Below are 15138 nucleotides of genomic sequence, written 5' to 3'. Positions count from 1 at the left end.
TAAGAGACAATAAGCCTTAGATTTAATGTGCAAATCTTTTGAGCAAATTAGGTTTACAACTGTTACAATTTTAGGACTACAGAATTTGCCAATATTTTGTATATCCTACTAATTCATCAGAATAATGACCATTTCAATCTAAAAATTAATATTAAGAATTATTCCAATGCTTTTAACAGCATTTATAATTTTAAAGCCTTAACTTGCTTTAGGTTTGGGTGGTTTCAAAAATCCAGTTTTTCGTAGATGTCTAACAATAAAAGGAGTGGCGGTAAGTGTTATAGCTATACGTACTGGAGCAAACACCTTATGCACAGCATATGCCACTACAAATGTGGCAGCCCCTGCTGCTCTCGCAGTGTTAAAATCTACGGCACTTACTTTTACACTGTTAGCACTACCAGCTACTTCAGCGGCAACAGCCTCTGCCACGTCTCCCCGTTGAAGACTTTCTGTGGCTGCAACCTCGCCAAGAGCTTCCTCTGGTGCAGTTGCTATGGAGGCCGAAGTTTCACAACCCACAGCAGCAGCAGCTCCCTCGGTCACCCTTCCTATGTTGATGCCTAAACTCTTTATCAACCCCGTCATATCTACTCCACTGAAAATAAAGAAAAAATAAATTAAATAAACAGGTCCAATATTAAGGTCAAGACTAGTACAAACAGCTGCCACCCAGCCTAGCTCCACCGTTAACATGTTCTAACACAATAGATTTTGCACGAAAGGCAGACTAAGTCTATGCTTTGAAGTATGGAGTACAAGGAAAAAAATGGAGAAAATACTGTACATCAAGTATATTAAGAATTTTAATTCATTCTAAATTCTGCTGTTGTAGCCTGTCAGAAAATATTACACACAATCTTGTACACAATGTATTTTATATAGCACTAAGCAGCAGTGTGCCAGTGGAACCACACTGAACCAACAACTCGGCTAACAGACTATTTTAAAGTAGATGGTGAACAAGTGGTTTTACTGATGCTATACATAGAAACTTTTTTTTTTTACCAATATCTTTACAAACTGAAATAAAATCAAATTCTTTAGCTTCACTTCATAACATTACACTAAAATTCAACCAATGTGTGTGTCACCCATAAGGATTCCTTTTACACAATGCCACATGTCATCAAAATGTATCAGGAAGAGCTCAAAAGTAGTACAGTACTGTACTCTGAGAAGCCTGAAGATAACTGTTCATGGTTGTAACTGAATGCATCGAGCCTGAACAAAGTCTTCTCATTCCAAGCATAAAACAAGAAGGAAATGCACAAAAGCATCTCCTGATAAAACAAGCCAAGACCAGAAAGCTAGTAAACGTACTTGCCTGAAAGTTTGAACAATGTACTAATGAAAAGTTGCAGTCTCCGTGGTGTAGTGGTAAGACACTCGCCTGGCGTTCCGCGAGCGCTATGTCATGGGTTCGTATCCTGGCCGGGGAGGATTTACTGGGCGCAATTCCTTAACTGTAGCCTCTGTTTAACGCAACAGTAAAATGTGTACTTGGATGAAAAAACGATTCTTCGCGGCAGGGGATCGTATTCCAGGGACCATAGGATTAAGGACTTGCCCGAAACGCTACGCGTACTAGTGGCTGTACAAGAATGTAATAACTCTTGTATGTATCTCAAAAAAAAAAAAAAAAAAAAAAAACTAACCATCTAAAGAGGCACGAATCTGAATTGTCCACGACGAAGGACAGGCACGTTATCAAATGCCCAAGTGGGCATCAACAGCACACAGCAATGATTTGCTTTTTTAAAAAGGCTGCCAAGCTTCAAAGACAACTAGAAAAATCTAGCCAAAAATCAAGATGTAGCTCTACCAAAGCAATTATATATGATGCAATGGTGAAGAGCATAAATTGCTGAGCCATGTAAAGAAATAAAAATAAGGAACATGGGAGCTAGCACACACCGAAATCAGGAGCCAGGGCTGAACTGGCCATAAGAAAGTAAGGTTGTCCCTGGATGAAACCAAAGCTGAAGGTGGCTAACAAATTTTATTAATGGAGAAATAAAAAATTGAGGGATAAAGCTAAGCCATAGTGGCACCACCAAGGTGCCATTATAGGATGTAGTAACAGTCAGAATAAGCCACTTGACCAGACAAGGCCATAAGAAAAAAATAAGCAAAGGAACAAATAATGTACTTAGAGAGAGAGAGAGAGAGAGAGAGAGAGAGAGAGAGAGAGAGAGAGAGAGAGAGAGAGAGAGAGAGAGAGAGAGAGAGAGAGAGAGAGAGAGAGAGAGAGAGAGAGAGAGAGAGAGAGAGAGAGAGAGACCTATGAAAACATACTCCCCTATAGTACTGTGAATCAATTTGGCCATGAAACAACACTAGGATCAGAAAACTGCCCAGGAAGCCATAAGATACAGACACCCAAAATCCTAAGCGAGGAGAAAGACAAGGAAAGGAACCAAGTTGGGACACCAAGGAGGGCCAAGAGAAGAATCTGGAACAGAGAAAACTGAACGTGACACCCATTGGTACATAGTCAATCCAAGATGATGCACAGCACCGTCCTCATGGAATGGGGATACACAGACTGGGGCGCGCACACACTTGTATGCACAAATTTGCATGCACAAATTTGAAGTTTCGTTCAAATTCCAACAGATCCACACTGAATACTAAAATCAAATGGTTACTAAAATAAGGTTTCTACCACCAACACAAGCCAAGATTCAAAAGAGGTCATCCAGTAATGCACACGACACGCAACAAATGGGAACAGAGGGGAGGACCAAATTATAAGAGGCCAGAAGAGAACCTATGTCCAGTGCCCAACACCACAATACTAGGGACATAGGAAAAAAAGAAGGCGAGATGGGAAGGAAGGCACCAGCAGAGAGCCAGCCAATGAAAGAAAACACAAAACTTGCAGAAATGCAGGAGACAAAAAAAAAAAGTAACGAGTTTCCAAGATGCACTATAAAGCACCAGAACACAGTAAAATGCCATGAAAGCCTACTGCCCAGGAAGAGCACTACACAGTTCCAAGGTGCTGCTACACATTGCAAAGCAACAGGACATACTACCTGCAGCACAGTTTTGGAGGTTTGTAATGTGCTTCGCCCTTTTTGTCAAGCACCGAAATGAAAAACTGTCTGCAAGATAAATCTCGTGCCCTTCACCGAAGAAGATGAGGCCTGGGTGCAAAGGCAATCTCTCACCTCAACATATGGGTACACAGAACAGGGGTACACACATTGTTAGCACATGAAGAAAACCGTCGACTGTTTAAATAGTCTATTCTACTGTTGCCACACACAGTCTCCAGACCTCTATAATCAAGTCCACTCAGTTTTAACAGAGCAACACGCTTCACGAGGAATCCGAGTCCCAAACTGCCAAAGGTTATGAGGGCAGTACCTGGGTTTTTCTTCAAGATGATGGTAGAGTGGTGGTGGTCGAGGAGGTCACCAGAGACATACTTGTCATCCTGGGCCCACTGACCACCAAGCATGTTTAGATGAACTGGGGCCTTCCCTGAAATTCCATAAGGCTTGGGGACATTTGTTTGCATCACCTGAAAAGATAAAAAAAATTTAATTAAACCAGAATGAAAATACAGTTTTCTCTATGCAGGCGATGAGTCACAATAACGTGGCTAAAGTATGTTGACCAGACCACACAATAGAAGGTGAAGGGACGACGACGTTTCGGTCCGTCCTGGACCATTCTCAAGTCTATTGTGATGAGGGAAGGTGGTGAAGGAAACGTTTTAACAAACATGACCTAACGTAAGCTTACCCTTCCATTTATCTTTCTCTTTCCTTTTTCTGTCTCATGTTTTCTCTTACGATCCCTTTCTCATTCCTATTCCTATCCCCTTTATTACACATTACCTTTCATAACTTTTACCTTTCTTTTTCTTCCTCTAAGATTTTCTTCTCACCTCTCTCTCGCCTATTTATTGCCTTTGCCTCATCACAATCGCTTTGAGAATGGTCCGGGACGGACCGAAACGTCGTCATCCCTTCACTTTCTATTGTGTTGTTTGGTCAACAAGTATTTCATGCTTCATTCAAGTGGTGAATGGATGCAAAGTAGTGGTTGGAAAGTGAGGGTGTGCAAGGCTTAAAAGGCAATGTGGATGTCTTGGTGGGTGTGTTCAGAGACAAGTTTGTTCCTCTCAAATGCCTTGTGGGCATCGAGTCATACATGGAGGTGAAGGGAAGGTGATAAACTGGAGTGATTTGATTATGTGAAGAAAGAAGTGTATGAAGTGAAATATGCACGAGAAGCTAGATAAATTTTTGTGGGTCAAGATCAATATGCAATGCTGTGCAAAATTTGTGCAAGTGGGAGGTATTCCAACCAGAACCAGTGTGAAACAAGTGTCTATATTTAAGTTAAGAGATGGTAAAAGATAAATAATAATTAGGTAAAATATTAAATAATGTAAGGGAAAATCACCATTTAACATTATTGGGAACAGAAACCTGTTTGACTTGTGTAAAAGTCCATATAACCCTACTAACATATCCCAGAATGCAACCTCCAACACTAATTCCCAAAATGAGCCCAAACACCACACTGCCAAGGAATCGAACCCAGGACCAATTTTGCAGGCTAACTGCATTTTATTTTTTTGTGACACATTTCTGGATTCATCATAAGCACATTTTTAGGTTAAGTATCACTATAATTAACCATTTATACTTAATGTTTCACTCAAGTATAAATAATTACCCTTGGGCATTTCATATCACCAGTATGAAAACCTTAGTTTAATTGTATTTTTTATTTTCCTGAGCTTACATTTTGCCACTCAGAATATCTGTTACACTATGCTCTCAAAGGTCACAAGAATTGTGTAGCAAGCGATATGCAGTTCACCTGCTCATCATTCCATTACACCATATAGATAATGGATACCCACTATGTAGTTTTTATAACCTAAATTAGCATGGCTCATTAGCTAAACTAAAGTACAATAAATGTACATGAACATTTATGAATATTAAATTAAAAAAAATGTTAAACCAGTACCACCCAAATCTTTTGACTCGTCTGCATCCAAATAGGTCTTTTCCCAAAGGCATTTGCATATGCCTGGTTGTGGTGTACCAAAGTAATACAAGGATATTCACATTTAAGGAAATGAGGAGTGGTGCCCAATTTACCATGTAGTATTTATCCTTTAAATATTTTTGAATTTTAAATAACTTATTAAAAAACAAAAAAAAAGCTTCACAGAGATGCCTTACTGCATCATTATGTTGTGTATAACTTTCTTAACTTTCCCAAAAATAAACTTTCAAACAAGGACTCTTAAAATATAAATACTTACTACATGGTTCAGTTCTATGTGGTGTCTAAGGAATGATTATTATATACAATAAGGATCTTACTTTAGGTATAAATCAAACTCACCGACGACAAAGAAACTGTGATGCGTGCATCATAAACATCAACGTGAGAGTCAACAGGCAGTGTTCCACGGTTGTAGGCACTCTGTGACCCTTGGTTGCCCATGAACCCTGAGCTAAACAAGCTGCCCACTTGGTTCAACTGTGAAGAAACATCTCTGTTGCGACGAGGAGAGAAACGTGCCTGCAAAAGAGAAAGAAAATTACCAAATACCTGTACTTTTATTCAATTACAGCACAGCACAGTTCCTATGTTATTCATAAACCTATTTTTCCCCCTCTCCTACAATTTATTGCTGAATAATAAAATTATCAGAAAGCATATACCTTTCCATATGGGAAAATTACCCTTGAACCTAGGGCTTTGACCTGCCTGGGCACAAAAATTGCAGTAGGCATTTTCTGTCCTCGTTAAATGCAAAGGAAATAAGTTTAAAACCATGAGAATGGAAGGTTAAAAGTTAAGAGAGAGAAAAATGTTCAATGTGCAAGGTTCATATGAGAATAAAAAGTGGAAGTATAAAAGCAGGAGTAAGAGAATTAGAGGAGTAAGGAGAGAGTTGGCTTTCTAATGAAAAAGTAACCTGAAGAATTAAATGGCAACTAATACTGTAGTTGTCAAACTAATACAAGCTTCATGGGCTTTGTAGGTATGTGAATGAAATTTTAGTGATTGGTCATTAGGTTTGCTCAAGTGAAAAACAAAGACTTTATGATACTTTGGAATGCTAGGCTTGCATTATACCAAAACGTTACAATAATTATTATTACTTTTGACATTTACTCTAGTTAAGTGGGACTAGGCCTCAAGTGACATGATTGGTATACAAATAAACAATGACTGTTGTACAGTAATTAAATGTTATATATTACAAATCAAATTTTCAGGCATTAGGAAATGCACAACAAGAATGGGGACAGACAGGAGGTACTAAATTACAGACCAGTGTCAATAACAAGTAAATATAAAGTGCTGGAGACTAATCGAGAAGAGAATAGTGAGCACCTGGAAAGACTAAACTTTTAGTAACAAAATGTCAGCATGGACTGAGGAGGAGGAAGTCATGCCTAGCAAACCTGATTGAATTTGAAATCTACCCAGGAAAGATGTAATCTGGGTAGAATGCATTTTCCTAAACTGTCAAAAGCATTCGATGTTGTTCCACACAAAAGACTGGCGTAAAAGATGGAAATGTCAGCTGGGGTAATTGGGAAGGCACTAAACAAAGTAAGGGAGTACCTGAAGGACAGAAGGCAAAACGTCAAGAGGCAAGGTCTCCAGCAGGAGAAATATAATAAGTAGGATCCCCCAAGGCTTGGTCCTGGGACCACTACTGTCCTTAACTTGTATTAATGAGCTACTCAAGAGTGTGTGTGCTCATATATGCTGCTATTTGCAGATTCTGTAAAGCTAATGAGGAATGTAATAATAGAGAACTGCAAAATGTTGCAGGACCTTTACAAACTCCAGGAGTGGGAAAACATACTGGTAGTTGATGGAGTTCAACCCACTAAGTGTAAGGTAATGAGGATGGGGAAAAGGAGAAAAGACCAGAAGATGTTTATAACCATAAATGGGAAGCAACTACAGGAATTCGAGTAAGATTTGAGAGAGAATATAATTTGAGTCCAACAATATCACCAGAGGCACACAAAGGTAGGGTGGCTTTGGTAGCATATGGGATGCTGGTGAACACTAGTAAGTAGCTTAGAAACCTAAATCAGGACTATTTCAAAGCAATCTACACAGCTTTTGCTGCTGGAATATGCAGCATTGGCCTGAAATACACACCTTGTCAAATAAAACTAAAATTTAAAAAGTGCCAAGGTTTGCAAAAGATTAGTTCCAGAGCCAAGATGCTTAAGCTAGAATATGTTGAAGGAGCTTTACCTCATAACCCAGGAGGACAAAAGAAACAGAGGAGATATGATCACAACATACAAGATACTGAAAGGAATAAACAAGGTGAACAATGATAGCCTCTTTAAAATGAGAAAAAATAGGACAAGGTAATTATGTAATTATCAGGAGAAAGTACCAAGCCTTTCTAACTATACATTAGAGGACAAGTTTAAGCTGGTAAACAAAAATAAAAAGTGCATGGAAATACTCATACAGGTTGTCAACAAGTGAAATGCACAGAGAGAAGATGAAGTGAAAGCCACCTCCATCCACAACTTTAACAGCAGATTCGACAAAGAATGCGATTGTCAGAATAGTTCAACTATAATGCAACAAGTACAGCACAACAAGGCTAGTAGGCAGGGCATCCCCTTTGTAGTCAGAGAGCCAAACACTGATAGGCAAGCACAAATGTACTTTATGTTGTGAAGTGATACACGGGTATAAAAAGGCCAATATGGTGTGTTCCTGTGCAAAGATGCATTTTAAATTACATACAGAACAACCCCAATTACTAAGTCAATCTGTACCTTCAAATGTTCAATGTGAAAATTGGGTGGTTACCGGGCATATTTTTATATATTCTCGATTCAATAAACTTCAATTCAAATTTCTTTCATTTAGAAATGTGCATTTTGGAGAAGAAATTCAGTAGGTGGATTATTTTATAAAGTTCTCAACAATATTATAAAATCATACATGGCTGAAAGAAACTAGCCAATCTTTTATACTATTAACTATTGTAATCCTTTTTATAGGGTAGTCTTTATAAATACAGTACTTCTCACATCTGTCGAGTTAATTGAATGACACCCTTAAATTCTCCCATGTCTTCAACATACTGTACCTTTTCCGACGCCTGAAGCTCCTCTACGTTTGCTGGCATGGGTATGTGTGATGGTTGAAAACTGGTCATTCCACTCGCTGCCTGGTGCATCTTTTGCTGTGGTGGTTGCTGCTGCTGTTGTTCTGGTAAAGGAAATCTTCAATGTTACATCCCACTAGATGTATAGACACTCATTCTTTGCACAAAGATTTATTATATGATGGGTATATGTTAGAAAATATAATGGATTGTCGTGGTCCCCTTAAAGCCATACTCGTTCAATTTTTGGCCAGACCCATTAAAGCTTAACCTGACTAATAAATGCTGCACACATCTAGAGCCTGGCCCCAGGCCTGGCTCGGGGAGTAGAAGAATTCCCGAAACCCTATCCAGGAACTTCTGCTAGAGCATGCTAGCAGAAGTTCCTCAAACCTTTCACTCTATTATTTATTTATTATTTATTTATTTATTTATTTATTTATGCATATACAAGAATGTACATAAGGAATGTGAGGATACAAATATGGTAATTACAGTCTTGTAAAGCCACTAGCACGCGCAGCGTTTCGGGCAGGTCCTTAATCTAAGAAAATTTTAAGGAGGTAAATACTTGCAAAATTATAGACAAAAAATGATAACAGATTACATGAAATGAAAAAAAGATGAGAGAAAATTGTAGGTACAGTATATTAAAGCACATTGGTAGCTAAGATTGATTGCAATGACAGCTTGAATGGTAGTTGACCAAAAAAATTGGTAGGCATAATACAGCAGAAACAATATAAGATTGGTTGCAATGACAGCTTGAATGGTAGTTGACAAAAATTGGTAGTCACAATACAGCATATGGCTAGCACATAAAAGAAGACAGCAATGAACACAATGATAAGGTTGTTTGAAATTACATAAAAATTAGGAGATTGGGTAACACTAGGTACAGAGCAAATTTAAAGCTCAGTGTAGGAAACTAAGAAGATGAAGTTAGGTACTTTTTGGTTTTGCTTTTAAATAAGGCAAAAGTTTTAGTTTTTCAATTCACTAGGGAGTGAGTTCCATAAACTAGGTCCCTTAATTTGCATAGAGTGTTTACACAGATTAAGTTTGACCCTGGGGATATCAAAGAGATATTTATTTCTGGTGTGGTGATAATGGGTCCTATTACATCTGTCCAGGGAGAGTTTCAGAGCATGGTTTGCATTTAAGAACAGGGTTTTGTAAATGTAGTTGACACAAGAGAATGTGTGGAGGGAGTTAATATTTAGCAAGTTTAGGGATTTAAACAAGGGAGCTGAGTGTTGTCTGAAAGCTGAGTTAGTTATCATTCTGATAGCAGATTTTTGCTGTGTGATGATGGGCTTAAGGTGGTTTGCAGTGGTAGACCCCCATGCACAGATGCCATAATTAAGATAGGGGTAAATTAGTGCATAATATAGTGAGAGGAGAGCAGAGTTAGGAACATAATATCTGATTTTGGAGAGTATATCAACTGTCTTAGAGACTTTCTTAGTTATGTGTTGAATGTGGGTGCTGAAGTTGAGTCTCTTGTCTAGGAATAGGCCAAGAAACTTGCCATCATCTTTATTACTGATGTTAATGTTGTCTATCTGTAGCTGAATTGCATTTGATGATTTGCTTCCAAATAAGATGTAGTAAGTCTTTTCGATGTTTAATGTTAGTTTGTTCGTTGACATCCATAAGTGGACTTTTTTTAATTCATTATTCACAACATTATTTAGTGTATGTGGGTTGAGGTTTGAATAGATAAGAGTAGTATCGTCAGCAAACAGTATAGGTTTGAGAATATTAGAGACATTAGGCAGATCGTTTATATATATAAGAAATAGAAGAGGTCCTAAGATGCTGCCCTGTGGCACTCCAACGGTAATTGGTAGAGTGGACGAAGTTGTATCATTGATGGTTACATATTGGTGTCTGTCACTAAGATAGGATCGGATGTAGTCAAGGGCAAGGCCTCGGATTCCATAATGCTGGAGTTTAAGTAAGAGGTAGTTGTGATTAACAGTATTAAAGGTCTCTGCCCTTTTTTTTCCATAAACCTTTCCACTGTTCCCTTCTAAACAACTGTCGTCTGCCTACTGTATGATCCTTTACCATATTTCACCCTTATTTACCATTGGTAAATGATCCTAAGGTATTTTAACATGTTCTTACCACCACGGTGTATTGCACTTTTCACTTGCTCCACAATTCATCCCCCCCCACACCATGTTATACTCTACTTCACTACCATAACCATGCCACATGCTTATACCAGCCAACTCTCAAAATCATAATTACCATAGCTTGTAGTCTTTAGCACTACCCCTATCCATAAGAAAGTTTAAATTCCACTTGTCACAACTGGGAGTAGAATATTACCCCACAACATTCCTACTTTCATTATATTCTTCACCTTTCATACCACTCTTCTATTCATTATACTCTTACTGTACCCACCATACTACTACTTTACAAATTGGCCCAAAAAAATTTAATCTTGCTACCTCGCCTAGTATGTCATCCTATATTTTTATCCTACAGTTCAAATAGCTTCTCGGCCAAACACATCCCCAGACTTCACAGTTGAACAGCAAAAGAACAAAGAACCGAGACAAACTAAAGGAGTTACACACAGGCCAGTACAGACAAAGTACTGTACAGACAAAGTTAAAACAAGGATTGGGCAGGTGATCATGACAGTGGATGGAGGAGAGGATTCACCCAGTCAGGCAGACCTAACCCTATAGATTTGTCGACAAGCAGGCACAATATCTATAGTATGTATGGAATAATAGTATGCAGGAGCAATCTTACATGCCCCTAGGAACAATGTCAGGTGTTTAAACTGCTTCTACACAAATACCAGAAGCCTAGTAAATAAATTACACATTGTGTGCATACAGAGGCCGAGAATCCTGACTCTTTTAGGAAGTATTATCATAAACATATTAAGGTATTTAATACTCTGTCAAATAGTGTATGGCAGTGTCACCGAGTTAGTAAGGATTACCGTTTTGTTAGAATACAATAGGTTGGCGAAATTGCATAGGAGTGCCTCTCCAAGTTAGTAAGGGGGAGTGACTCCACCAGTGGAGTGGTTAGTTGTGAGAGATAGGATGTGTCAGCTGCTGAAGTTAAGTAGATTGTTTTGCTGGGCGTTATAAATCTGACAATTTTAGGTCTGGTATACAGTGATTAATTTATTACAATTTATGTTATCTGTGATCAAGTGCTGGTTCAAGTTTTCTTTATTTTATTATGTTATTTGTTTGTCCATTTCATGCAGTATATTGACGGGCCACCTCTTTTAATGAGGGAGACATCTCCCGTCACGCAGGGTGCAGTCGTACCTCCACAGATCTCCAGTATCATCTATTGATACTGGTAATGGCTCAAAAGAGCCACCACTTACGGGCTATTCATGCCCGTGCCACCTTTTGGGTGGCTTAATCAATCAATCTTTAATGAACAAGTGTTCAATTCATTTTACTGCTAGCAGTTGGGAGAAAAAGGCCAGCAAGAAGTTTAGAAGCTGTTATCAGGTTCACAAGGATTACAGAATGTGAATGTTAACTGTTTTACAGCAAGGGTAGACCTTGAAGTCTTCCAGGGATGAACATCCCTTGGAGACATGATGATTAAAATACTGAACAATTTGAAGGATGTTGATCTGCAAATTTGTTTTTTCCGAAAGGTCAGTTGTAAGGAACAAGGGTTACAAGCTCAACAAGCCATAATGTAAGACCGAGAACGGGAGATGCTTTTTCACCAGCAGGGTTATTAAGGCATGGAACCACCTACCCACCAAAGCCATAAATGCCAAAACTCCAAAAAATGTTAACTTTTAAAGTACAAATGAAAAAGATAGACAAATGGGGAGAGGACCTTGAACAAGCCGCCGGCTTCCTGTCCTTGTCGAGTCCATTAGTGTTAGTGGCTCTCCGGCAAACACTTCTCTTGCACACATTGAGATTATAATGCTACTGAATAATTTTAAGATCACAACTTGGAACATTTACTACAGCAATTTTCAGCAACATATATAATTCATATACAGTAATTTGTATTTTTATTAACATTTAAAAAAAAAATCAGGTACATGCTTTCTAATTTTTACAAAGTCGTGCATGTTCCTTTTACATTCTACCTTTTATGTGCTTGCAGAAAAATTAATTCTTAAATTAATTTATATAATTCAATATCAACAAATTATATTGAAGCCTCACAAAGAGACCTACACGATCTCTACACATGATCAGAAGACTGGCAAATGCTCTTTAATATAGACAAATGCAGGACCTTACATGTGGGAATAATAATGCTCATCTTGACAACCAAATTAACATTACCTTGCAGCAGATCGATAAAAAGCACCTTTGAGTCAGGACCCATGATTCACTGAAAGTTAAATGATGGATTCAACTATCAATCTTCCCGGCCCTGACTCCGGGACACCAAGAGGAAGGGCCGGGAAGTCAACCAAAATAAGTTTAGTTTGTTGAAACGTGTGTACGATCTGACCATTTCCTTCACCTTGCTTGCTTCCTCTCAAGAACATTAATATAGTGTACAGCCATAATTCAGACTAAACTATTTAGACTCATTAGAACAATCTGCACCTAAACAATCCACTCTTCTACCACACAATGTTTATCATACAGAGTAATGTGAAATAACTCGTGACCATCCGGTCCCCAAGGTTGGTCAGGGTCACCTTCTCTTGTTGTCAGGCTGGTGTTAACCGACCCTTGGATGACCTCATTGTGTCCCCCTTGCACGATATAACGCAAAATGACACACCTATACATACACAACTTACAGAAGGACGAACAGGTAAGTTATAACAGATAACAACACGGTGATATAAGAGGTTCTTACCTGCAGAGAGTGTGTGCTTGTGTCTGGCTCCTGCTGACACCACGCGCCCGGCCCTCACACCTACCACCATTACTGACATCTTCTAACACTCACAACTCAACGTTACTGTAGAAAGAGAGGACTTGCACTGTTGGCTAGTAGAGTATTACTGGTGCAGCGTAAACCTTCCCTCGGGGCGGCTCAGTGTGTTGTGGTTGACAAGTGTCTGGTGGCCCGCCTTTTAAACACGCCAGGTTGCCAGAGTCAAGTTGCTGAAAGTGATTGATTGATGAAGATTAAGCCACCCAAAAGGTGGCACGGGCATGAATAGCCCGTAATTGGTGGCCCTTTTAAGCCATTACCAGTATCAAGAGCTGATACTGGAGATCTGTGGAGGTGCGAATGCACCCTGCATGACGGGAGATGTCTCCCTTATGAATGTGTTGCTGAAAGTAGAGAGCTGACGCTCTAAAAGTAGCGAATTTGTATCATAAGAGTAGCCCAATTTTTTGTTTAGTGATTGATACGGGTTTTAAAGTAATCTATTTTGATATATAGAGTACATCAAAGATTTTAATTGTTTTATTAATATTTTCTCTGCACATATATATATACACCCATTATGCTTCACTAAACTGAGAAATAAACTGAAATATATAGTTAATATATTTAACCAATATGATAATAGGATAACTTACCAATATTTACTGTTTGAAGCCTAATGGGTGTGGAGTCCTTCCACGTCTTTACAGTTGAAGATTATCAAGATCTTGATCTGCATCCACAACCTCGTTCTTGTATATTGCAGACATATTTAAGAATTGACATGAGTGATTCAAATGACGAGCAACAAGTTACATTTTCTTCAAGATATGTTTTGATTCTCAAGATTGATGTCAAAGATTGATGTCAAGATTGATGTCAAAGATTGATGTCAAGATTGATGTCAAAGATTGATGTCAAGATTGATGTCAAAAGCTCAAGTCCCATTCGATTTCTCAGTTTAGTTTTCACAGACGTTACTCTTGAAAATATCCGTTCAACCAGGGCATTACTGATTTGCAAGCTGTATATTTTCAATGCAAACTCAGCGAGTTCAATCAGTATGGGATCGCCAGCAGCGTTCTTGACAGTTATTGTCTTGGTCTAAAATGACGCTCCAGATGTTGGAATTTGTCCCTCACAAATGTTGGACCAGTCAATGGTTAACAGTAGGCGCCACTGACTTTCAATTTCACTAAGCTTAGATTGGTCAGCTAATACTTATGGAAGTTCTGAAAATGGTGGCCGTGTGTGGCTAAGGCATATGATAGGTAACAGATTTTTCACCCTTTTTAAAGTTTCAACATTACTTAGAATACGAGAAAGAAACTATTTGCAAGCTTTCATTAAAAAATTATCGCATCTTTCTTTAATATTTTGAAACTTTTCCTGGGTTATAAAATTGTTTTGTCTGTTAGTGACCCGAAGTGTTGAAAATTCGTAACCAAAGTCAACTTTTTCCAGGGGCAGATACATAGAATTGTAGTCCAAATTAGCATGAAGCTTTGCATGATGAGGATGAACGATTCTTCTGAAATTGAAATTGAAATAAGTTTATTGAGGTAAAATACACACAAAGAGATGAGGTAGCTCAAGCTATTCTCACCCCGTCCAGTACATCGTGTTAATACATACGGTACGGTACGGTAATACGGTACCCCTACTCAAATCTCTGAATATGTTAGACATTAAGCCACTGCACATTCTCTCATGTGTATTATACATATATAAAACACTAAACTATAATGCCAATCCTGATCTCAAAAGCTTCATAGAAGGTTGTAACAGAACCCATGAGCACCACACCAGAAATAAATACAGTTTTGATATTCCTAGAGTACGACTTAATCAAACTAGAAATGCTCTACAAATCAAGGGGCCCAGAATGTGGAATGACCTTCCCAACCATGTTAAAGACTGTTCCTCTCTCAACCAGTTTACGATAAAAACAAAGCTATACCTAATAAATTCCCTGTAACCTACCTTACCCCTCTATTGTCAACCAATGTCTGGTTTTTTTTAAAGAGCGCTGTTTGTCGACATAATTGTATTTGTGCTGCTTTTTCAGCTATGTTTTCATTCTACTCATTATGCTCAATTAGTATTAAGCTTGTCATTTAAGTTTATCATGC

The 15138-nt window shown here is 38.4% G+C and overlaps 1 protein-coding gene across 1 annotated transcript; it reads right to left on the bottom strand.

Annotated features, from left to right (window-relative positions):
* Nucleotides 1-460: 460 nt before the first annotated feature.
* LOC138371464 (uncharacterized) lies at nt 461-14538 on the bottom strand. Its single transcript, XM_069336381.1, has 6 exons — nt 13663-14538; nt 12986-13236; nt 8129-8250; nt 5383-5562; nt 3376-3532; nt 461-598 (listed from the first exon to the last, which is right to left on the bottom strand). The coding sequence occupies exons 2-6, from the start codon at nt 13062-13064 to the stop codon at nt 591-593; spliced, it is 546 nt and encodes a 181-aa protein (XP_069192482.1). The 5' UTR covers nt 13065-13236; nt 13663-14538; the 3' UTR covers nt 461-590.
* Nucleotides 14539-15138: the final 600 nt, after the last annotated feature.

Source organism: Procambarus clarkii, chromosome 35 (assembly GCF_040958095.1).
Source record: "Procambarus clarkii isolate CNS0578487 chromosome 35, FALCON_Pclarkii_2.0, whole genome shotgun sequence".
In the NCBI taxonomy this organism is placed as follows: Eukaryota; Metazoa; Arthropoda; class Malacostraca; order Decapoda; family Cambaridae; genus Procambarus; species Procambarus clarkii.
This window is presented reverse-complemented; position numbering and strand designations above follow the sequence as displayed.

Bases quoted from the DNA above. Each gene is read 5' to 3' on its own strand.
- LOC138371464 (XM_069336381.1), bottom strand. From the start codon at position 13,064: ATGTCAGTAATGGTGGTAGGTGTGAGGGCCGGGCGCGTGGTGTCAGCA. The intron at 8,251-12,985 runs GTAAGAACCTCT...TTCCTTTACCAG, and splicing joins CAAGCACACACTCTCTGCAG to AACAACAGCAGCAGCAACCA. The intron at 5,563-8,128 runs GTACAGTATGTT...TCTCTTTTGCAG, and splicing joins AGCTTCAGGCGTCGGAAAAG to GCACGTTTCTCTCCTCGTCG.